Source organism: Macaca nemestrina, chromosome 2 (genome assembly GCF_043159975.1).
Source record: "Macaca nemestrina isolate mMacNem1 chromosome 2, mMacNem.hap1, whole genome shotgun sequence".
In the NCBI taxonomy this organism is placed as follows: Eukaryota; Metazoa; Chordata; class Mammalia; order Primates; family Cercopithecidae; genus Macaca; species Macaca nemestrina.
In genome coordinates, this window is record NC_092126.1 from 159,818,144 (window position 1) to 159,842,428 (window position 24,285).

Below are 24,285 nucleotides of genomic sequence, written 5' to 3' on the forward strand. Positions count from 1 at the left end.
CAGCGGAGCCCGCGCAGAGTTTGCCAGGCGAAGGCGGAGCGCTAACGTCTAAAGCTAACGGCGGTCGTGCCCCGCCGGTGCTGTCACCCCTGGCCGCTGCTGCCCTCCCCGCCGAGGTTCTACTGCTCTTCTTGAGAAGAAGGGTGTGAGGCACTGGGTCTCTCCCCACACCTCTCGCCTGAGGCCAGACAGCCGGTTTGGGGGCGAGCCTGAGGTAGCCACCCCGAGGGGAAGTGGAGGGAGGGCAGGGCTCTGAGCGCCCCGAGGGCTGCACTGGTCTGAGCGAGGAGCCCTGCAGGACGCCCCCTGGCTTCTGAGCCTCTCCTTGTTCACGGAGCAAGGGAAAGGCAAGATCTTCAAGAGAATGTGACTGTTGGGGATTATGGCTTTCTGGCCAATTTGTGTGGGTATTTTGTACCCAGAATACTATTATACGGTTTCTTACCCTGAGGACAGTGATAGGGAGACTCAAAAGTCTGGAATCAGAGCCCTCCACGGAGGAGCCACACCTCTGCTTTTTCATCAGCAACAGGGATATAAAAATAACTTTGGAGGCCGGGCGCGGTGGCTCAAGCCTGTAATCCCAGCACTTTGGGAGGCCGAGACGGGCGGATCACGAGGTCAGGAGATCGAGACCATCCTGGCTAATACGGTGAAACCCCGTCTCTACTAAAAATACAAAAAACTAGCCGGGCGAGGTGGCGGGCGCCTGTAGTCCCAGCTACTCAGGAGGCTGAGGCAGGAGAATGGCGTAAACCTGGGAGGTGGAGCTTGCAGTGAGCTGAGATCCCGCCACTGCACTCCAACCTGGGCGACAGAGCGAGACTCCGTCTCAAAAAAAAAAAAAAAAAAAAAAAAAAATAACTTTGGGAGAATTGTCAGGTGGACCAATGGGCATTCCTAGCACTTCACAGACTGCTATCACGCATTCTTTTATACCTAGCACCTCACAGACTGCTATCATGCATTCATTTTTACTAGTATCTATTGAACACTAAGTTCCAGGCACTGGGTAGGCACTGGGATGGTGTGGTGAGCAAAAACTGACCAGTCCTGCCGTGGAGTTTAGTGGGAGAGGCACATGTTACTCAAAGAATCATAGCAACGATAGGTAAGTGATGCTCTGAAAGGGTATGTACAATGGAACTGACAGGGTGGTCAGGGAAGGTTGAGCAGATTTCCAAAGGAAGAATTAACCTGTTAAGAGGAGGAGAATGCATTCCAAACAAGAGTAACCACATCCCAAACCCACCACCTCCAATTCCAAACCCAAACAGGGATGTGCAGTTGCCTGTGCTTGGTTCCAAGTGACACTCATAGAAACCCTCTGAAATTCTGCCCTGGAGCCTTTCATTCATGTAACTGGAGACTTTCATTTATGAAACGGAAGCCCTGTTTAGCCCATACCAATAAAACCAAGTGAGAGATTCCTGAAACAAGACTATAGTCTATGTTAAGATCAACATTCTTCAGCACTTGGTAGGTTATATGTTGGGCTGCCATTTCACATTAGGAGGCATGTAGGTTTCACTTAAGAGGAAATGTATTGAATTGGAAGAGTTGGGGGTATGGATGAGCTCTGGAATGTATAATTGAAGAAGGCCTATGATATCAAGAGATTTAAAAATGGAAAAGAACTTTACAAAATGTTAGAATTGAGGAATGTTAAGATAGAATGGACCTTTCTCCCACTTCTTTGATGTGAACAAATGGCCCTTATTGCCCAAAGACAGAAAAGCTGGGCTTTGGTGCCTCTTCAACTCAGAGAGTCTATGATTTCAACTTTTTGTGATTCAGAAGTGCATGGAACTCCTGAAAGTAAATGGGAACCTGGGGGGACAATTTGACCTGACCCTCCTTCAGTGTTTTCCATTTCTACAAGGGTACCACCACTGTGCACCCAGTCATCCAAGCTTGAAAACTGATAGTGACTCTAGACTTTTCTGTCCTTCACCTCCTCCTCCTTCTCCACCTTCTTTTCCACCTCCTCTTTCTCTTCCTCCTCCTCCTTCAGTAGTTACCAAATCCTGTATATCCTATCTCCTAAATACCTGTCTCTTTTATCCCTCCCTATTGCAACGACTTTTCAAGGCAGTGAAGCTCCTGAGAGTTGTCAAAAGTGCTGCCATATTCTCCTAACCAGGCTCCCTGCCTGAAGCTTCACCATCCTCTCTTCAGCTCATCCACACAACTGTTAGTCAATGTGTGTTTCAGAGTCCAACAAAGAGAAATAAATCACATAGTAATTTTTTGAGCATGTAATAATTTTAACAAGAGAAGTTCAATATAAAGAATTGTTAATGATGGGATTGGAGTAATGAAGGATTGGCTAATACGTCAGGAGAGATCTAAAATATACAGGAATCACAGATATAAGGGGCAACCACTACCCCCAAGATAGATCACTCAAGGAAGAAACCTTTCCCAGAGCTTGGTGCAGAGGGGATGGCCACAGCTGGCTGGAGAGCAGAGAAATTGCTGAGGTGCCAGGCAGGCAAAATTTACTCTCTGAAACACCAGAGAAGTCATTCACTAAAAGGTAACTCACTGACAGCACTCTGCTATAGAGCTTCCCAAGAGAGGTGCCAGGGGACACTGCTAGCCGTGGGGCACTGATGGCCACTGTGTACTCCAGCAGTTGGGCACTCAAGAGATCACACACTGCATGAACCAGATGCTGGAAAAGCTGTCTGCTACAGGATCCCAGCATAGGAGAAACTACAAGTTCCTGGAGCCTAGCAAGAAGAACATACCTAAATTCCTAAGAGAAACCTCTTCCTCCTCCAGTCCTTCCAGTGCTCTGTCCCAACAAAGCTACTCCTTATGACAACTGGCAAGGGAAAAAATGTTAAAGGACCTAGTTCAATTTTTGTGGAGGAGGCAATACAAGGTGAATTTGGAGCTGAGAGGCAAAAATTGGTAACTGGCACCTCAAGCTAACACTGATTATGTGACTCTTGTGCTTAAATTTTCTAGTGGCCCCCCAATTTTTTTCTTGCCTTCAAGAAAAAATTCAAAAGCCCAAACTTTGAGCTATATTTCCAGCCTTAGGCCCAACCACTCCTGCTTTGTCCACTTTAGAGCTCCATAATTACAGTTCCCTGAACTCGTCATGTTTCTGACAACCCCACATCTTTGCCTAAGTCCTTCTAGCTACATGAAATTCTCTCCTTACTCTCATAAGTACACATATGCTTACTGAATACCTACCCTGTACCCGGTACTCTTCTGGGGGTGTGCAATACAGCAATGAACAAACCAGGTTTTTCCAAGTCTCAGTTCAGATATCACCACTCTTAGAAAAGTACTTTCTGACCTCCTTCTAATACCTCCAGATGTTAGATACCTCATCCAAGAGTTTTTCTTCTGTTCTTCTATATCTAGTACAGGCTTCTTGACACTTATTATACCTTATTTGAGTCACTGATTTTCCTGTCACTCTCCTCCATGAGACTGTGAGCTCCATGAAGCAGAGTGTGTGACTTATTTATGTATCCCAGTATTCAGCACAATTCCAATAAAACACATAAGTTTTGTTGGATTAATGATTTCCTAAGGATCACATAATTAGTCATAAATAGACCCAGGGCCAAAATCCTGGACTCCTGCCTCACAGTCAAGAGTGCTTCTTCACTATAGCTTCATCTGCCCTCTGGATGTTATGCCACAACTAGCTATGAAGGATAGCAGCCCTGTGTTTTGTTTTGGAAAAGGCCAGTGCAATGTCGAATATCGTCAGGAATGGTAATGGAAACTGAAGAGAAACATAGCCCTAATCTTACACTGGAAACTATAGTGCATTCACCCCTCAGAGCCCTTGTTTGTATGTTTTAAATCTCTGACTCACAAAAATGCTATAATGAAATCAGAAGTAGGAAGGACAACCAGCCTGACCAACACGGTGAAAACCCGTCTCTACTAAAAATACAAAAATTAGCCAGGTATGACAGCACGCATCTGTAGTCCCAGCTATTCTGGAGGCTGAGGCAAGAGAATTGCTTGAACCCAAGATGTGGAAGTTGCAGTGAGCCAAGCTCATGCCACTGCATTCCAGACTGGGCGACAGAGCGAGACTCCATCTTAAAAAAAAAAAAGTAGGAAGGACAAGTAAAAGATGAAAATGGTGTGGGGTATTATGACACTTACTCTTAATAAAGACTTTCATACACTTATATTAGACAGGGCTAAGGTGACCCAAGTGTGTATACCAGATCCCCAAATCAGGGAACCATGTTGTACAACTTTACATGACATAGTTTATATGCCAGTGTGTAAATGGGCCATGTGTTCCTAGAATGGATGATGATGTGAATGGACATGGGGGAAATCTTTGAAATATGAGCATGGCTTAGATAAACCAAAAGAGGTACCTATTCATTAGTTAAATAATAAACATGTAGAACTCATGCTTTCAAGAGGTAATACTAGCATGATATATAAGCAAGTTTGGGAAATTTGCTAACAAAGCCAAAACTACTACTCAAAAAAAGGACAAGGTCAAGTAGAACTGCTCTTAACAATATTGCTGTTGGCATCCAAATGCTGTGTTGACTTGGCCATGGGTTTGTCTCAGGATGGAAAAAAATCCAGGCTTCTGTGAAACACAGTTGAAGAAGCAAAGTTAATACAAATAAACAAATTGTGGAGATCTTGAAAGTCAAATGGCATAATTTTTATAAGAAAAGAAATGAAGATCCATTAAATGTTTTTCAGAGTGATGTAAAAACATGAGTGGTTAAGAAATTTTACTGGAGGGCAAGATGGCCAACTAGACGCAGACAAGTGGAACAGCTCCCACAGAGGAACTGAGACGACTGGAGTGCTTTTAACATGTCTTCAGAGGGAAGACACAGACAGTGGACTGAGGGAAGGCACAAGCTTGGCTGAAGGGGGAGAAAGCTGGGAAACCCATACGGGCTGCCATACACTGAAGCTCATTTATGAACCACAACAGCTTTGGGGGAACGAGTGAGTTGAACTGGCAAGGAGCAACCTGCTCTCACCAGGGGCCACTGGAACCCTGGGAGGAGGGAACCCATCAGTCACCACAGAAACTTAAGGTGGCAGGGAGAGCTGCTTAGAGAAGTAGGGCAGCAAGCCAGATGATGTGGAGCCCAGAGAGTTTGGTGTGAGAGTGTTTGTAGTGCAGCATGGCCAGGGATGGCCATCCCACCAGGCTCAACTTGCTCCAATAAGAGACTTTAGCTGTAGGGGAACTGTTGGACCTCATCTCTGCAGGGAGGTCTTGTTCATCAGGTAGGGCTGGTCTGATCTGAGCACCCGTTGGTCTGCTGGCCTCTTCCAGTCCCCAGCCTGGCCATGCCTGCTTACAGGGCAATCTCAGGTGCCTTGGGGTTCCACACCATAGGTTCTGCACTGGCAAACCATGCCTGATCAGTGGAGAGCTCCAGCAAGGTGGCCCCTATGGCTGCATACTGCAGCCAGTACTTTCCTTCCCTATACTACAGCTTCCCTGAGCCCACAGCAACTACCCACATCACTTTGCTGGCCCATGTCTGCACAGGCAGGTTTTGCTTTACTTGTCCTGCCAGCACACAAGAGTGTAGTCCACCCTTGCTAACCCTCACTGACTGCCACTGCAGACAGAGCCTTGGTGGGTACAGAACCAGCAAGCCCCACCCCTGCCAACACCTGCCTTTGTGCTAACACTGTGCAGAGAATAGCAGATCCTCCTCCACCCTGAGCAACTACTCCTGCTTGCAGGGTACAGAGAAGTCACCTGGACTTGCACCAGCCAGCACCCCACCCCCATCCAACACCACCTCCAGTGCAACAGCACACACAGTCTCCATCAGGTACCCCTGCTCCCCGCAACAGCTGCCCTGCCTCTGCAACTGTGTGGTGATTTCAGGAACTTCTGTATGTCCCTGAGGACTTTGGAAACCATTTTTGTAATAATATTAAGATATTAATAAAAGTTATTAATATTTAATTTTACATTACCTTTTATGATGGAAAATAAATAATATACATAAAGTACTTAAGGAGACTATAGGCCTTTTTGACTACAACAAATCAGTTTTCAAAGAAAATATGGCTGTCCTTAAGAATTTTTTTTTTTTTTTTTTTTTTTTTTTTTTTTGAGACGGAGTCTCACGCTGTTGCCCAGGCTGGAGTGCAGTGGCGCGATCTCGGCTCACTGCAAGCTCCGCCTCCTGGGTTCACGCCATTCTCCTGCCTCAGCCTCCTGAGTAGCTAGGACTACAGGCGCCCGCCACCGCGCCCGGCTAATTTTTTGTATTTTTAGTAGAGACGGGGTTTCACTGTGGTCTCGATCTCCTGACCTTGTGATCCGCCCGCCTCGGCCTCCCTAAGAATATTTTTAAATAAATCACATAAAATTTTTGAAAAGCATTTGGTAAGTAAAGGGGAAATTTTGGAAACATTATTTAATTTAATAATTACAATTCTAGATTTTCACAAAGCATAAGTATTACTTATTTCAAGTATAATTTAAATATTTTGAATTCTTTTTTGTTTTTTTTGTTTGTTTGTTTGTTTGTTTTTGAGACAGGGTCTTGCTCTGCCAGCCTGGCTAGAGTACAGTGGTGTGATCTTGGCTCATTGCAACCTCATCCTCCCAACTCAGCCTCCTGAATAGCTGAGACTATAGGCATGTGCCACCATGCTTGGCTAATTTTTGTATTTTTAGTAGACACAGGGTTTCACCATGTTGCCCAGGCTGGTCTTGAACTCCTGGGCTCAAGTGATCTGCCCGCCTCAGCCTCCCAAAGTGTTGGGTTTACCAGCATAAGCCACTGCACCCAGCCAAAAAATATTTTTATGAGACTTTACTGAAGGCCTAGAGTCTCCTTTACTAAATCAATTAAATTATTTTCTATTATTATTTATGTTTAGAGGCAATGTTTATTATTTTTGTAAACAAACAAGTCCTTATAAAAGTGCATTAAGTATCAGATTTTGGATATTTGTTTAACATCAAAAGCCAAGAATAAACAAGTCACAAACAAATCAAGTCACAATGGGAAAAAAAAGTGAACAAAATCTATTGTTTTCTTAGGGACAAATGATGATGATGGTGGTGATGGTGATGATGAAGAAAAATCATACAACTTCTTTGTTAGGAGAAAATAATGTGAAAAAGAGAAAATTAAATCAAAAGTAGAGCTAAGTATTTGCAACACATATGCATAAAGATTATCATTGTCACTGATAATAAATGCATTGCAATTAAAGTAATAATCTGACGTACAGGGATTGTTTTAACAAGATAGTTGAAAGGAAAAGCCCTATAAAGGCGTCTCTGGCAGCAGGTGTTATACATAAAACCTTCGGCACAGAAACAATAGGTACTGAAATCTGGAAGTTTACCGACTGTGCCAAACAGTATCCAAATATAATTTCAACTGTTGTAAGTTTGTGAATGGTTGTAAATTTTGTATTACTATAAAAAGTTTACAACCATCAATCTTTCATGGCACACCTGTAGCCCATTCTGCCATGGCCTCTAGCGGGGAGCTCGGCTTTAGAGAGCTATGAAAGGCAGAAGAGGATTAAGTGGTGAAATGCATAGTACAAACAATATTTAATGATATCCAAGTTTTCTAGGAACGCCTATGGCACAGTATGAAAACCCCTGGGGATGTACAGGGTTTAAGCAGATGAAAGAAGAAGGGCACTTCAAGTAAGCCGGCTAGAATTAGCAAAATACTGAGGGGAAGAGAGAAAAGAAAGATAGATTACTGTTAACAGTGGGTGAGAGACAGTGTTATGCTTTGGATGTATAATTTTTTTTTTTTTTTGGAAAGTGGCCAGAGTAGACTGTATAGGAAATTTGTGTTGGTAAAGAGTAGCAGAAAATTTTTAGTTTAGAATTATAGGTATAAATCATAGAAAACCTTGAAAGTCAGGATATGATTGTCATTTTGTGAGCAGTGCTCTCTGACTATAAAAAGCAACTTGGAAGATAGATCTGGACACACTGGACAGGACAGGCCAGAGAATGACCTGAGACAGGGAGACTAGTCAGGAGGCTGCACAACAGGTGATAAGGGGCTGAGCCAGAGACATAGGAGTAGAAATAGGAATTAATTGAAGACACATTTCAAAGGAAATAGTGGGATTTAGTGAGATTCAACAGACTGAAGAAAATGGATGACTCTCAGGCTTTGAGGCCAAAGGACTGAGAGATTAGTGGTATCACGTTCAGAGAAGAACCTGGGAGAGGGATTTAGTTGGGAGATGGACAATGGATTCTAGTGAAGTGTCCTGGAGGCAATGGGAAGTATGAAATAGAAGCACAGGCAAGAGGTCAAGGATGGGAAAACGAGTATAATCCACACAGTTTTGTCATAGATAAAGCCATGAAAAGGCTGTGAGCTCTCCAAGAAGAGCAACAGAAAGAATGCTGAAGACCTGAGTTGGGGGAAGATTGCTAACGCTTGCTTAGAGTGAGGAGGGAGGAAGAGGAGTTATGGAAGGAGGCAAAGGAGCAGTGCTGAGGAAAATAGACACACAAGAATGGCATATGCTATCAAAGGAGGAGAAAGTCTCAAGAAGGAAACAATTGTCATGTCTAGCAGGTCACCTCCCATGTCAGACTATGTGTATTCCAACCCTGCCTCTGTCACTTATTAGATGTCATTGCAAAAGTTCTGTTATCTTTTTTAGTTTCATCATCTGTAAAATAATGCTAATATAGTCTACCTTATAGGGATACTTTGAGGATTACTTGAGAAAAATGTATGGTCCAGTACTTAGTACAGTACTGGTCCTCTTATGAGTGCACCTGGCACTTACAATAAATTAATAGATGTAATTGATAACTTTTAAGGGAAAAATACAATGATGAGAAGAGAAAAAAGAAACTGCAAGAGGTTAAAGAAGGACCAACCCCTGAGAAAAGACAATGGGTATGGAAAACTTACAAGAGATTCTTTGCCCCAAAATGAAAAGAGCTTGCAGATCAGTTGTTAGAAAAGGCAATGGGATGAAGTAAAGGCTTTACTTAAGTTTGCTCTATACTGACCAAGGGTTAACCGTTGTTACTGTTGTCATGGAAGCTTCCTTAATTAGGATTGGGGCATCTTTTCATTTACACGAGATTATCTGAGACTCCAGGAGAGAAATTAAACAATTGCACAACAACTAAAAGATCCTGTCAAAATACATGGACACAGAAAATGGTGCAGCCACTGTGGAAAACAGTACGGCAGTTCCTCAAAAAATTAAAATACAATTACCATATGATCCATCCATTCCACTTCTGGGTATATATACACAACACAATTTAAAGCAAGGACTTGAACACATATTTGTATACCTATGTTCATAGCAGCATTATTCACAATAGCTAAAATGTGGAAACAATCCAACTGTCCATTGACCTATGAATGGATAAAATTGTGGTACACCTAACAAAATAGTATTCATCCTTAAGAACAAGGAAATTCTCAGCTTGGGGCCAGTGGTGCAATGGATAACACATCTGACTATGGATCAGAAGAAAAATGAAATTCTGACACATGCTACCACATGAATGAACCCGAAGACATTGTGCTAAGTGAAATAAACCACACACAAAGGGACAAATATTATATGCCATATGATTTTATATGATAGTCAAATTCATGAAGATAGAAAGAAGAATGGTGGTTGCCAGGAGCTGTAGGGAAGGAAGATAGGGAGTTCGTACTTAATGGGTACAGAGTTTCAGCTGGTGAAGATGAAAAAGTTCTGGAGTGGATGGTGGTGATTGTGGCACAACAATGTGAATGTACTTAATGCCACTGAACTGTACATTTAAAATGGTTAAAATGGTAAATTGTATTATTTTTAACACAGTAAAAGAATACATATATGTGTAGACAACATAAGACAACATTGTGCAGAGCAAATAAGGCACTGCTGTTTGATAGATAAAATGGTTTGAAAAGTCATCAGAAACAACTTATAAGAGGAACGTTTTAAATGATGAAATATTTCATACTGACAAAATTAAATACATGATGTAAGTAGAAGTATAAAAATAATGAAACAAACATCAGGGCAGCAACCATCCAGCTTAAAACATAGAGCATTACTAATAATACAGAGACCCTTGTTGTATCTCCCTAATGACGTCCCTCTCCCTCCTCTCCCTCCTCCACCAGGGGTAACCACCATTCTGAATTTGTATTTATCATTCCTTACACTTTATCACCAGAAACAATATATTGCTTTTCCATCTAGCATGGTGAGACTCCTCCATGGTGATGTCTGTGGCATACTCATTGAGAATTGTTGCTATTGTCTTAACAATTGAAGCTTTTATCATTATGTAGTGACTCTCTTTATTCCTAATAGTGCATTTTGCCTTAAAGTATCTTTTGTCTGGCATTGGTATGTCTACCTTAACTTTTGTTGGTTATTCTTTGCTTATTTATACCCTTTTTACATTGAGTCTTTCTGTGTCTTTGTTTTTTCAGGTGTACCTATACCTATATTTTAACTCGCACATTTAAGCCCATTTATTTTTATTGTGATTACTGATATGTATGCATTGTTTTCTACCATGCTATTTGTCCACTTTCCTATGTTTTCACCCCTCCTTTGTTGCCTTCTTTTTGACTGATGAAGGGTTTTGCTTGTTTGTGTTGTTTAAAAATTCCTTTTTTCCTCTCTACAGATTTAGTGGTTATATTACTGTTATAACTTTTCTAATACTTTGCAAAGTCTAAAATTAATCATTATTTTATCCTCTTTTTCCTCCAAATAAAAGAATATAAATAAAGTAAAAGGTCATGAAGTCCCACCAACCTAAGACGACTTTAGTTTCTTGTCTTGGAATTTCCCAGCCGTGCTGGTGCTGATATACATTGAAAACTTAGAACTAGTCCGCGGCTACAAACTCCTGGGGGACTGTCTCTCTCCTGACTAGAAGCAGCAATGCAGACAGGTCTCTTTGCTGCTTACCCCCGCCTGTAGGCAGATATTTTCAGCCACACCTTTACCAGCTGAGGGTGGAGTCCCTGGGTGGGTCTTAAGTTTAGGTCAGAAGGGGAGTCCTTAGTCCAGACATTGCCTTTCGTGAGCCCAATCCTTGGTCTCTACCCACCCTCCCTGGCCATTTATCTCAAGGCTTCAAGTTCCTGCCATCTACATTTGCCCAGATGAGCCCTAGGTTCGGCATTTGCCCAGCACTGCGGGTTCCACTTTACTCACCTCATTGGCCACTGGAAGATTTCTCTCACTTCACTGCAAGCCCAGCAAGGCAATGTGAAAGGCTTGTACTGAGATTTGTCTGGCCTCTAGGTGATTTGAAGAGGGACAGCTTTTTAGCATATCTAATCTGTCCCTTTCTCTACTAAAAGCAGACAAAAATCTTTTGATCTGTTGTTTATTTGTGGAGGGAATTGTATACACTTTATGGATTTTCATGTTTTGTTTCAATTTGTCCTGGAACTTTTTAAGAGAAAATGTACGAATTTTCCGCTTGACAATTAGAGTGGAAAAGAACACGCAGTTATAAAGAGAGACGCTCATCAAACGGCTGTTTAATGATAATTTTTATGTGGAAATGGCCTAATGTCAATTCACAGAGGGTTCAGAGTAAATTTTGCTACAATTCTTACCCAGCTAATAAGAGCTGGACGACATGGAAGGATGTTCATTATATAGTTTTGAGTAAATAAGCTGTTTTGTATAATCTTATTTTTTTATTTTACAAACATATATATTTATACTGAAAAATTCTGGAAGGAGACATCCAATATTTTGGGGTGATATCATTAGGGAATTTTTTGCTGACCTCCACTTTTTAAATGAACAAGGCTGTGTAATTTTTATGTAAAGGACATAAGTATTTACAACAAAAAGTAGGGGTTAGCAGACGGCTTTCTAACCTTGGCGTTGTGTAAGCATAGAATGCATTTGTCTTGCAGAGTCCCCAAAATTGAATGTCAAACAGAGGCTGGGTGACCTTCTGTCCAGGATTGCTCTCATCGTATGAGTCGAAGTTTTCATCTTAGGGATTTTTCTTCTGAGAATAGGCCAACCAATCAATGGCTCAGACAGATAAGCCAACATGCATCCCGCCGGAGCTGCCGAAGATGCTGAAGGAGTTTGCCAAAGCCGCCATTCGGGCGCAGCCGCAGGACCTCATCCAGTGGGCAGCCGAGTACGTGCTCCTTTCTCGCCTTCACCCCTTGGAGGACAGCCGGAGAGAGAGGGTCCTGAAAAACCGCAGAGGTTGCCATGGCTGCAGCCAGGGGGTCGGGACTAACTGGCATCATCTTTGTTTTAGCTCTGGCATTGCTTTGATGCTTTAAAATCCACACATAAATATTACATCTAGCGGGGTGAGGATGGGATGCCTCCCCTAAGCGAGCCAGATTGAGCAGTAGGACGCCAGGTCAATAGCCCGTGTCCTGGGGCAAGCAGCAAGAGTTAAGTGGCCGCGTCACACCAGCGTATGCACACCCACCTCCTCCCTACACTCCTCCCCAGTCCCGGTGGAAAGAAGAGCTGGGAATCTCCGAAGCTTAATCTGCCTTTCTTCGTTCTCCTGACTCACCTCTAGATGGCAGCAGTGCAGCCGGGGGAGGGACGCGACAGCCCTGGGTGGATGGGGTGGGACCAGTCCAACTAGTTCACCCCTTTAAGGAGACACTTCGTCCCCTGTGTTAAAACTCTTACTTGGACCCAACCAAAGACGCTTTGTATCTTGTCTTTGAGGAAATTGTTATTTTCTTTAGTGTTTCTCTGAACTGATTTGTTCTGCCAACATAAAGATGTCCGCACAGTACCCATTGTATTCTGGAGAAAGGCCAAGCAGAGTGATGGGGTCCCCAGGCATGGCTGAAAACAGTGTGCCTCAAACACGCGGGCCTTCTTTCAGGAGAGACCTCCAGAGGCTGCTCAGTAGATGGAGCTCACACAACAATCGCTGCGGGCCGGGATTGAAGCAGCTTTGCACAGAAAGCCTCTCAGCTATGAAATTGCTCCTTAGACAAACTTGCCTGCTTGAAACTGGGGAACCAGGACTTGAGACAGGAGCTGGAGGATAACTAGACCTCTCGGACCATTTTCAGGCTATTTTTACTGTTTTATGATTCCCTGCTTAGGAGGGTCTCAGTAGGAAGGGGAGAGTGAGAGAGGCCGTTGAGAGACAGCCAGTGAGTTGGGGAAGGGAAGATGTCCTCAGCCTGAGGTTGTGAGCGGGTGTACTGTGCAGATGGTGGGGCGAGTGTGGACACCTTTGAGAAGACACAAAATGTCATCTAAGAGGGGCCTTTCGGAGTCTCTGGGCCAGTGCTGTGCTCCCGGGCTGGATTAGGATGCAGCTTTTACAACTGGAAGGAAAATAGACCAGGGGTGCTCATAAAAACAAACCTAAATGGCGGTTGCTTCGCCTAGTAATGAGCCCTGTTTAGTTTTCCATTCTAAATTTTATATATTGCCTCTAAGATTGAACTTTAGCATCAGACGACTAATTTATTTTGGCATAGTCAGATAGACAGACTTTATCTTATACATTCGTTTCAAACCCATTTTATTGTCCTTGTGCTGCTGTTTTATAATAAGCAAGATGACATTGCTTAGTACTGTCCCTGAAATTTATGGAAGAAGGCAGTCACTATTGTAGCCTGCTCGCTCTCATATTGTATCATGTGCTATAATTTTTTAGACATCCATGAAAACTTAGTTTGTAGTTTAACCACAATGAAAAAGGAGGGCATGACCTAAGAGCCCCCTCCTTTCTATCCAGACGTGAAAAGCACCGCTCAGATGGTTGTATGTGACTTACTTAAAACCTGTACCATTTTAGAGAATAAAACTCTACGAAGTATTTCCAAGACAAAATATGTATTTAATCCATTGCAAGTAAGAATTTCACTACATATATGTTGTCAACGAAGAAACCTCTTACCAGGCATCGGCAGGACATATACTTATTTGTCCTCTGGTAGGCATGTGTTACAACACAAATTTGCAATCTCTGTGTATAACCATGGACCTGATCACTTGCAAATGAAGCTCAATAACCCAAAGAATGAAATCCATGATTACAGCTTTATTTCCATGTTGTCTAACCAATCCCACAAGAAGTCCAGAGAGGTTGGTGCTGAGTGTTAGTCTACCTGGGCAGCACTTCTGTAGAATGAGGTGCTGTGTGTCTCTGTCCCTCCCATTTATACCACCCAAGTCTGGTTATAAAGCCTGAGGCCACACCCCGCTCCTGCTGTCACATTGCACCCACACCCCACCCACCCCAACACTGATCTGTGTGCAGAGATTTCTCATGCACGTTGTTAAATGTGGCCTTAACGTATTTCTTCTGCCCTTCCTGCTGATTACCTCCAAGGGGTGACTGGCAGTTACTGCTTTAGTCCATGTAGCTTTAGCTCTGCCTGGCTATGTGGCTCAGAGACAGGCAATGGTTAGCCCATCATTGTATGGCTTGACCCTAAAATGGACTTTTACTAAATTCCCTCTATATTTATTTATGTACAACCTGGATCTGGAGGAAGTAATGGAGGGAAAAAAGCAGGGAGGGACAGAAATTTGTGGCTCATGGATCGTCAATAACCAGGCTTTGATGGAGACAGACGCTGCCATACAGCATTGGTGACCCACATGTCAGCGGCTCATGTCCGTTCCCTGCTGCAGGCAGCCTCTTTTCATCTTATGCCAATCCTGAAACAGCACCCAGTACTTGTTCCACAATGCCCCAAAACAAAGTCCACTCCACAAAATATTGAGGAGCAGGCAGATTTTACTGAAAATTTTGAGGGAAGATGGAGAAACAGTTTTATTTCACAGTCACCATATAGCTTCAGATTGTCTCAAACCTTCTTTGGCTTGTCTTCTCTCCTGAGCCTTGCACGGTGCCCTGACAACCCTCTCTCCCTTCCCTCTTGAAGCTCCAAGCCTCACTACCTCTGGCCAGAAACCCTTCCTGATTCACCCCTAGGACACTTCCATCTCTTCCCCTTCCCTCCTTTTTTGTTTCTTCAGAGATGGGGGTCTCACTCTGTCACCCAGTCTGGAGTGTGGTGGCACAATTATAGTTCACTGCAGCCTCAAACTCCTGGGCTCAAGTGCTCTTCCAGCCTTAGCCTCTGGAGTCGCTGGATTACAGGCCCTAGACACCATTCCTGTGCTGTCTTCCCCTTTCTTTTTAGTTCTCTTCCAACTTCTCTTCCCAAGATTGTATATACATGTGTAATATACATCTGCGTGTATAAAACATTCAGAGATGACTGAAAAAGAAACCTGAACCCAGTATGCTCCAGGGAATTGCATACCCAAACTTTTCTTGGTTCTTCCTCATCCTTAGAGAAGAACAAAGCTTTGTATTCTCTAAGCATTCTCTGTGCCCTAAGTGGAGAGTAACACATTCAGGCTTTTCCCATATGTAAGTGAACTAAACACAATGACACATAGAAGCCACTTCACAAAGCTTCCTTTCTCTACCTCCTTCCCTCAGAAAAAGGGGGAAGGATTGCTAGAACAGCCAGAGGCCACTGGATATAGGATGCTCCTCCTACTCTCTGACTTTTTTCTTGTAGTTATTTTGAGGCCCTATGTAGAGAGATGCCTCCGGTGAGAGAGCGGTCTGAGCAAGCTGCTTTGTGTAACTGGACAGAGCTAACACCTGAGCTGTTAAAGGTCCTGCATTCTCAGGTAAGGGCCCTGCTGCAGCATTGAGGGGAAGGTAGGGACAGTGTTGAGGCTGGGTGGGTACAGATGAAAGCCCTCTGTTCTCTTGCCAGTCAGTTGACCACTTAGCACCACCCTAAAATACACTAAACCGTGGACTGAAAGTAAATCTTCCCTTGGGGAAATGGGAGTAATTTTGAAATAGGCTGTAGGCTGCGTCATTGGTGGGGTCATCCCAGGTTTCCTTGAAGCTGGCAGAATGTACAGGGGCTCAATGCAATGCTAATCTCGTCTCTCCAGAAAAGTGCAGGTCCTCAGTCACTCGACAGTGTCTCCCTTACTGATCAAGACCATAATATGATGCCAATCACAGTTTGGGGAAGGGCATATTTCAGCTCCCCAGCTATCCCAGGTCCAAACATAGCTTTTAGCTTTTAGGGAGAGGCTGTGAGCCTCTTCACAGCCACATCATCCTGGGAGCTGCCTGGAGAATGAATGCATGAGGAGGGTCCGGTTGGAGAAAGTTTGTGGTTTGGCCAATTCCCAGGAAATACGGTTGAGCACCACCATACCCTGCTTTATGATCCAGGACAGAGAGGTTAGGGGTGATTTAGGACTGGTGTGGCTAACTACCTTGGTCCCAGAGGCTTAGCATTTCACTGGAATCAGAGGGTCAGGAAAGGTGGTGGAGCACTTCATCAGGGGCATCTGTGCTCTTGTTGCATTGGTGGCCAACGACCGGTCACCTTCCCTCCTTTTATCCACCAAGTACCTTGTGCGGTGAACATGACAGAGCTCTAACGTATCTGGGATCAAGCAACATTAGGCGTCCAGACCAAATCCCCGTGGGTCAGCCACATACCCCGTATCATTCCAGGGAAAGCATGAGGGATGCGCTTGAGGTCTAGAGCAAAGAACTCAGTGCAATCTGGAAGGAAGAGACCTATGTCTTGTTTTAATTTTACCATTAATTAGTGGTCTGAGGTAAGCCCTCTACCCCCTGGTTTTGTTTTCAGGCTGTTCTATCTGTCATATAAGGAATAAAACAATTTAGGAATACAATAGCAGATAAAAGCTATTGTCACCAGAAATTAAAATGTAATATGAATGTATATCTTTTGCATAATTCTGACACCTAAAGTTTAACAATTAATAAATTATATTTCAGCATGCTCTTCACTAGGATTTGCGAAGATAATTGCCACACAGAGCCATCTTGTACCTTCCTAACACCCCCTCCCGCCCCTTGCCATGTGCTGGGAGATGTGGACCTGGCCTGGGGGCGGGGTGTTTCTCAGGGCCTTGTCTCAACTTCTCCCACATCTCCGTGTTGTGTCTGTCCCCTGCCCTGCAGGTTGCTGGGAGACTGATCGTCCATGCAGAGGAGCTGGCCCAGATGTGGAAAGTGGTGAATCTTCCAGCAGATCTGTTTAATAGTGTGATGAATGTGGGTCGCTTCACGGAGGAGATCGAGTGGCTGAAGTTTTTAGCCCTTGCTTGCAGCGCTCTGGGAGTTGTAAGTTAGCTTGACTGTTTTGTTCCTGAGGGGGCAATCTCCCTCCGGGCCTGGAAGGGCAGTGGATCTATACACGTGGTCAACTCTCCAGGGCTGATGATAAACATGCCTCTTCTCGCCTTGGCCTTCTCCTCTCTAAAGCAAAGTCATTTCTGTGCTCGTCAGGCAGAGGCAGGGGCTGGGAGGGGCAGAGGGAGACACCATCGTCAGGCTCTGGGGAGAGTTGACTACAGTGTAGCTCTTGGATTATTTATGAATATTGCCCTCAGATTTATTTTCACTCCACTCCCTCCATTCACATTCCCAGAGACAGCCAAGAGCCGGCTGCAGAAAAAGACTTCCAGACACCTAGAATATATATCAATAGACACTTTTTAAAGGGGGTACAATCTTATAGAAAACTATGTAATAAACAGAATTGGATGCAAAACTCAGACATAAGAAAGCAAAAAAAAAAAAAAAAAAGAGAGAGAGAGATGAGGCTGTTTCTGAATTTAGTCATGACATCTCCATGGATGCAGGATGTTCATACAGATTTATGCCTTTTCCAAATTTGACTTGTTTGATATTGGAAAAGCAATTTTACTGGTTTGAAGCCAAAGATGCTGAAAGCAGTTTATATGTATAGATATTTAAAGCTTGGGTATCTTATATTGGACTTACATTGTTAAACATTGTTAAAGTAACTTAAAATGAATCAAAAACATGATTTTTTAAAAGAATCCCTGAGATACATACAAGTTTGAAAATTATTGAGAAAATAATTGCGTCTGCCAAAACCGAATGGTATGAAAAGGTAGTCTGAATCATTCAGCATATCTAAACATAATCTTGTTCTTCTCAAATATGCTTGGAATACATATTTGACAGTTTTATTTCTGAGAAAATTTAGTGGAAATATTGTAGTCCAACTTTTCCTATAGGTTCCCCTACAGCCTTCATCATAATCACTTCTTTAGAGAGAAGCAAACAAGAGGACATTTGTGGCTCTTTTTTTCTTCATTTTCCTTTATAGCATTTATTACTGAATAAATCACTATCCTCCAAGGAGGAAAGAAAAGTAAGCAGCAGAGGCCTATGAGTTGTCAATCAAGACTGGGGAAAATCACAAATGGGAAGATAAAAAATGGACATATTTTATTAAATTCTCAGAGGGTTACAGATTTTTTCACACCACATTTTGAGACATTTTGGGGTGAAAATGTACCTTTAAAATTTTATCTGTAGTTAATTCGGATCTTCTTGGTCTATCCCACCCACAAAGGGTCAAATAAGAAAATAAATAAATTCAATCCAATCCTGAAATTTTAGTCTGATGTGGTAACTGAAACAGCCTAAAGATAAATTTCCCAGTATCTCAGGTTTTTCCTCACCACGCTCTCTTCTCCAAGATGGCAGTTGAATGTAGATGGAAAGAAGTGACTCTAGGACCACAGAGCAGTCAAGTGAAGGGTTTCCCACAGCCCTCAGTCTTCTCTGGCATCTCTGGTCTCCATGGCAATGCCTGTCTGTCTGGTTGCTAGCTGCTTGCAGCTTAAGTTTTTGGTCTCGTCTCTCCCAGACTGGTGAAAGGCTGACGATGCCTCCCCCACCGGCTCATTTCAGTTCTCGATGGTGTCGAGGGCCTCCTTGAGTTTCTGCCAGGCCATCCTATCTGCTCCCTGGCTCTGGTGGTCTACTTCACAGCCCCTCACCAGTGTGTGATGTGTCTGAGGCCTTCCCGTATCCCCATACCTCAGAGTAACAAAGAGTGACTTTGGAAAGTCAGATTCCAACCCTCCCTCTGTTTGGTCCACTGTGTAGATGCGAAGTTTCCTCTGATGTACCTGCCTCCCAAACTGGAGAAGGGGAAACCACGAGGTGAATTGTATCTTTCTACTTCCCTTCTAAAACAAGGAGGTGGGATTCAGTGTTCCATGAGGTTCATCTACCTCTGACATCCTGTGATTCTGTCCCCACTTCTCTGCTTCCTCTGAGACACCCTCAGGCCTACCTCTGAATAACAGTGAGCTCCTCCAATTCTAAGAGGCCTTGACATATCTGATTTTGTTCTGCATCATCCCCATGTCAAAGAACCCCTAGAGGTAAAGTCAGCCTGGAGGTTAAGTCTGTAAATAAGGGGTACCCTATGAAACCAGTAATCAATACCCTTATATTCATTTCTATCATGCTGGACTGTTTCTGGGATCTTAAATGTGGGGCTGGTCAGTGATACGGTGTGAATGTTTGTGTCCTCCCAAAATTCGTAAATTGAAACCTCAACTTCCAAGATGATGGCCTTAAAAGTAGGGCCTCTGGGAGTTGATTGGGTAATGAGGTTGGAGCCCTCATGAATGGGATTAGTGCTGTTATAAAAGTTGCCCCTCCACCAACTGAGGACACATAGAAAGCATCATTCATGAGGAACACGCCCTCACCAGAGAGCAAATCTGTTGGGTCCTTGGTCTTGGACTTCCCAGACTCCAAAACTGTGAGCAAAAATTTATGTTGTTTATAAATTACCCAGTCTAAGGTATTTTGTTATAGCTGAGACTAAGTCAGGGGTTACCATCTGGTGGAGACCTTGCATCCTAGTTAATTCATATATCCTTAGAGGCAAGCCCAGAATTTCTCTTTCCTTTGCAAATTCAACAGCAAGACAGGATCTCTATGCCATTCAGAAAAGCCAGTTTGTTCCTTGTAGAAGAGTCTAGTAACAGGAATTTTTACTCCAGTAGGTAATAGGTACATTTACTCCATCTTGAGCTCTCTGCATCTAATACTCATTATTCAGAATGCGATGGCATGCAGACCTGCATTCCTCCTCCCTTCAGCACTCCTTCTTCTGGACTGGCCTATGCCACCTCCTGTTCCACTGAATTTTTAAATATCCACTGATTATTAAAAAAAGAAAGAGATCACGTATGTAGAAAATAATCATGTTCACTGGAAGGAATGACATATTTTGTTAGCAAACGATTTACATTTCAAGGCTTTCACCTCTAACTTTGAAAATGAAGCTCGCAAGATGCTTAAAGATTATGTCTGTGAAGCAGATCCCAAAAAAATATTGTGCAAGAGAATGAAGATCTGTTTACTTTAGATTTATGTCAGTTTACCAAATAGCTCCAGTCCAAAGAGTTATTTATCCACTCATCCATTTATTAAATCTTTAAAAATACTTAAAAATCTTATGAGGCAATAGAATTTGAAGGTTTGTTGTTTGAATAATCAATAAAAAATGATGCATAGGCCGGGCGCGGTGGCTCAAGCCTGTAATCCCAGCACTTTGGGAGGCCGAGACGGGTGGATCACGAGGTCAGGAGATCGAGACTATCCTGGCTAACACGGTGAAACCCCGTCTCTACTAAAAAATACAAAAAACTAGCCGGGCGAGGTGGTGGGCGCCTGTAGTCCCAGCTACTCGGGAGGCTGAGGCAGGAGAATGGCGTGAACCCGGGAGGCGGAGCTTGCAGTGAGCTGAGATCCGGCCACTGCACTCCAGCCTGGGCGACAGAGCGAGACTCCGTCTCAAAAAAAAAAAAAAAAAAAAAAAAAAAAAAATGATGCATAAGGCTGAAAGACCCTATGTTAGTTTGTTAGGGCTGCCATGACTTGGTGGCTTGAACAACAGAAATTTGTTGTCTCTCAGTTCTGGAGGACAGAGGTTCTGGGAACAAGCTGTCAGCAGGATTGCTTTGTTCTGAGGTGTTTCTCCTTCTCTTAAAAATGGCCAGCTTCTCGAACTGTGTCCCTCTGTGCCTGCATATCTGGTGGCTCTCTCTTTATGTCCTAACTCCTGTTCTTATAGAGACACCCTACTGACTTCATTTTAACTTATCTTTTTGAAGGTCGTATGTTCAAACAGAATCGCATTCTCCAGTTCTGGGGTTAAGGCTTCGACATATGAATTTTAGGGGGAACAATTCAGCCCATACCAGCACCCCATGGGAGAGGGCAACAGAACAAAGCATTAGGGGTGCAGAGGGTTGTTTTTGTTTGCTTGTTTGCTTTTTTACAGAAACGGGTGAGCTGCGGGTGGAAATTATAAAGTTCAGAGTGTGCTCGCAAATCTACCCCAAACCATTCTCTTACTCACATGCATGACTTACCATCCTCCCAGACAGCCTCATGTATACTAGTTAGCCCATGCCTGCCCTCCCACCCACTCTGAATTAAGTGGAAGTGCCTAGAAGATGCAGTGTTTCACAGCGATTTCCATGAGAGGATCCCCAGGGGCAGGGGAGAGGAAAGGAAGGTGGCCTACCTCAAACTCAGTTTTTTTTGACATTGTGTGGTTTATTGAAAATTTTGTTTCAGAAAATAACAATGCTTATTAAATGTAAAGAAACAAATTTTAAATATTAACTCAATTAAAATTAATAATTATTACAAATTATGTTTAAATTACTTGCCATCAAGTCAAACTATCACTCAAGGAAGAGTTTATTCACATCCTCAGTACCTCAGTACCTCCTGACATAGATTACACTCCTGGATAACACATACCCTAGTACCTCCTGACATAGATTACACTCCTGGGTAACACACACCACAGTTAGAGAAGCCCCATCTAGGCAATCATTCTGTTCTGGGAGAGGATGAGAGAAGAACAGCAAACATCAACTGCTAAGGCAGGACAAGTCTCCGCTACTAATCATGTGGGAAGAAGCAGCTGCTTTTTCACTCCCCCTAAGGACTCAGGACTGATCATTCACTGATCCCTGGAAGGGTGTGTCAGGATGATCTGTACATCATCAGTTTCAGTAAACCACCAAGATCTGTATGCTGACCTTCATTTCACAACTCTTTCGCTTGTATCATTTATTCAAAGGGTGGGTTTATTTAACGACATGAGATTAGTTCTGAGCATGCTCCTTTAATGTTCAAGTTTCATTGTAAGGAGGGTTTGCTTCTGTAGTAACCCCTCTATTAAAATTCCTGGCACTCATTGTCAACCAATATTTCCCCTACAATATAAGGGTTAGTATTATGTAATATTAAATAAAGCACTAGGTGATTCTATTTAGATGGGCCCAGATGCTTTAAAGGAATGTTTATCTTGATGTTCAAGAACATTTTTCCAGTATCTTCCTGGGTCTCTATTTTTATGGGGAAATTACCCTTCTCTCTACTGTGTCATTGCCACAAGTATCTTGCTGGATTATATGGGCTAGACCATTTATCTCAACTGTTTAAAGATTGGAAGGTAATAATAATAATTCTAACTATATAGAAAGCAAATCAACTTCCCTCCTTTAGTGAGGTTTTTTGGGCTAAAGTAATAAATATCTTAAAGTACTCAGGAATTTATAAATTTAATTCCTCGAGTAGTCTTCTAACAAAGAAAGAAAAAAATAAAGATACCCAATACTTAATTTTTTTAGAATGAATTAGTGACATTTGAATGTAAAAATTTCAAGCTTTCTAGAATCTTAAATTGTTCCCACTTCATTTTATAGAGGAATATTTTTGTTTTCTTTCTTGTATCTCAATGGATCTCAGGAATATTGCCTGGAAGAGTAACTTTCTCCTCATTTTATGTAACTTTTATAGACTATTACCAAAACTCTCAAGATAGTGTGTGAGGTCTTATCATGTGACCATAATGGCGGGTCGCCCCGGATCCCATTCAGCACCTTCCAGTTTCTCTACACGTATATTGCCGAAGTGGATGGGGAGATCTCTGCATCACACGTCAGCAGGATGCTAAACTACATTGAACAGGAAGTGTAAGTTAACTTTTACCCATTGGAGGTGAAAGAATACCAGGAAAACAAATCTAGCAGGCCAAGATAGAGATTATTGTATTATACTGCTCTGGAAATAGAAAAGTATTTTGAGAAACATGAAATATGGATCTGAAAGAAAAGGGGGAAGGGAAGGAGAAGAGGAAGGAAAAGAATGATATAGGACAATAATTCTTTGAGTCCTTCTGAGACTAGCAGTAGTGGCAGCAGCACCTGAGAACATGTTAGAAATGCAGAATCTCAGGCTACACCCTGGACCTATGGAATCATAAACTCTAGGGGTGGAGCCCAGGAATCTGTGTCTTTATAAGCCCCCCAGTAACTCTGACTCACGCTTAGCTATGACCAGTGGAACCGAAGTGGAGGAGAAGGAGGAAGAGGAGGAGCAGGGTTAAAAGAAAAAGAGGGCTGGGCATGGTGGCTCACACCTGTAATCCTAGGGATGGCTTGAGCTCAGGAATTCAAGACCAGCCTGGGCAATATGGTGAAAACCCATCTTTACTAAAAATACAAAAATTAGCCGAGCATGGTGGTATGTGCCTGCACCAGTTAATTGGGAGAATGGCTTGAGCCCAGGAGGCAGAGGTTGCAGTGAGCTGAGATCGCACCAGTTACTCCAGCCTGAACGACAGAGCCAGACCCTGTCTCAGAAAACACACACACACACACACACACACAAAGAGAGAGAGAAAAAGGAGCAACAGCAGAATTAATGTGAAATTAGAGAGTTATTTGTATATTGTCTTTCTAAGATTAACTGTCAGTGAACTAACTGCAGATATACCTTTTTCCAAACAGAATTGGGCCTGATGGTATAATCACGGTGAATGACTTTACCCAAAACCCCAGGGTTCGACTGGAGTAAAAGCACAATTTTTGCAATTTTAAAGGAAGATACAGAGATGATTGTACTTCAGAATGACTGAAACCCATATACCACCCAAAATCAATTTTCTTGTACAACTGGTACACACTAATAAACAATTAAACATATGAAATCAGAAATGTGCGGAATTAAGATGTGAAATTGTTGGAACAAAACACCTTCGTTACCAGGAGATTAGTATTCTTCCCACGTGGACACTGAGTAAAAGTGGCTGACAAAGCATGGATAGAAAATGTATCTCCAATCAAAGCCAGACTGTCAGACTTTAAAAAGTAGTACGTTAACCAGACACAGTGTTGTTGTTCTGTGATTGTTAGGCATAATTTAGATGAGTGCCTTTTATATAGTCAATTGAAGTTTTTACCAGTTTATTTCTCCATTTGTTGGTACTGTGCTAGTCATTCATTCATCCTCTCACTCATCAATATTTATTGAGGTTAGCTATGTGCCAGGAATAGGGTTGCCAGAAAAAAATACAGGGCACCCAGTTAAATTTGAATCTCAGATAAACAACAAATATGTTTTGTTTT

At 42.8% G+C, this 24,285-nt stretch overlaps 1 protein-coding gene and 1 long non-coding RNA gene across 2 annotated transcripts; both read left to right on the top strand.

The window, feature by feature from the left end:
• The first annotated feature begins 19 nt into the window (after window positions 1–19).
• LOC105470261 (rhophilin associated tail protein 1) lies at window positions 20–23,874 on the top strand. Its single transcript, XM_011722058.3, has 6 exons — window positions 20–214; window positions 11,904–12,139; window positions 15,534–15,648; window positions 16,979–17,140; window positions 22,676–22,851; window positions 23,668–23,874. The coding sequence occupies exons 2-6, from the start codon at window positions 12,024–12,026 to the stop codon at window positions 23,732–23,734; spliced, it is 636 nt and encodes a 211-aa protein (XP_011720360.2). The 5' UTR covers window positions 20–214; window positions 11,904–12,023; the 3' UTR covers window positions 23,735–23,874.
• LOC139362039 (uncharacterized) lies at window positions 871–6,054 on the top strand. Its single transcript, XR_011620307.1, has 3 exons — window positions 871–1,111; window positions 4,714–4,968; window positions 5,725–6,054. It is a non-coding gene; the product is annotated as an uncharacterized lncRNA (long non-coding RNA).
• Window positions 23,875–24,285: the final 411 nt, after the last annotated feature.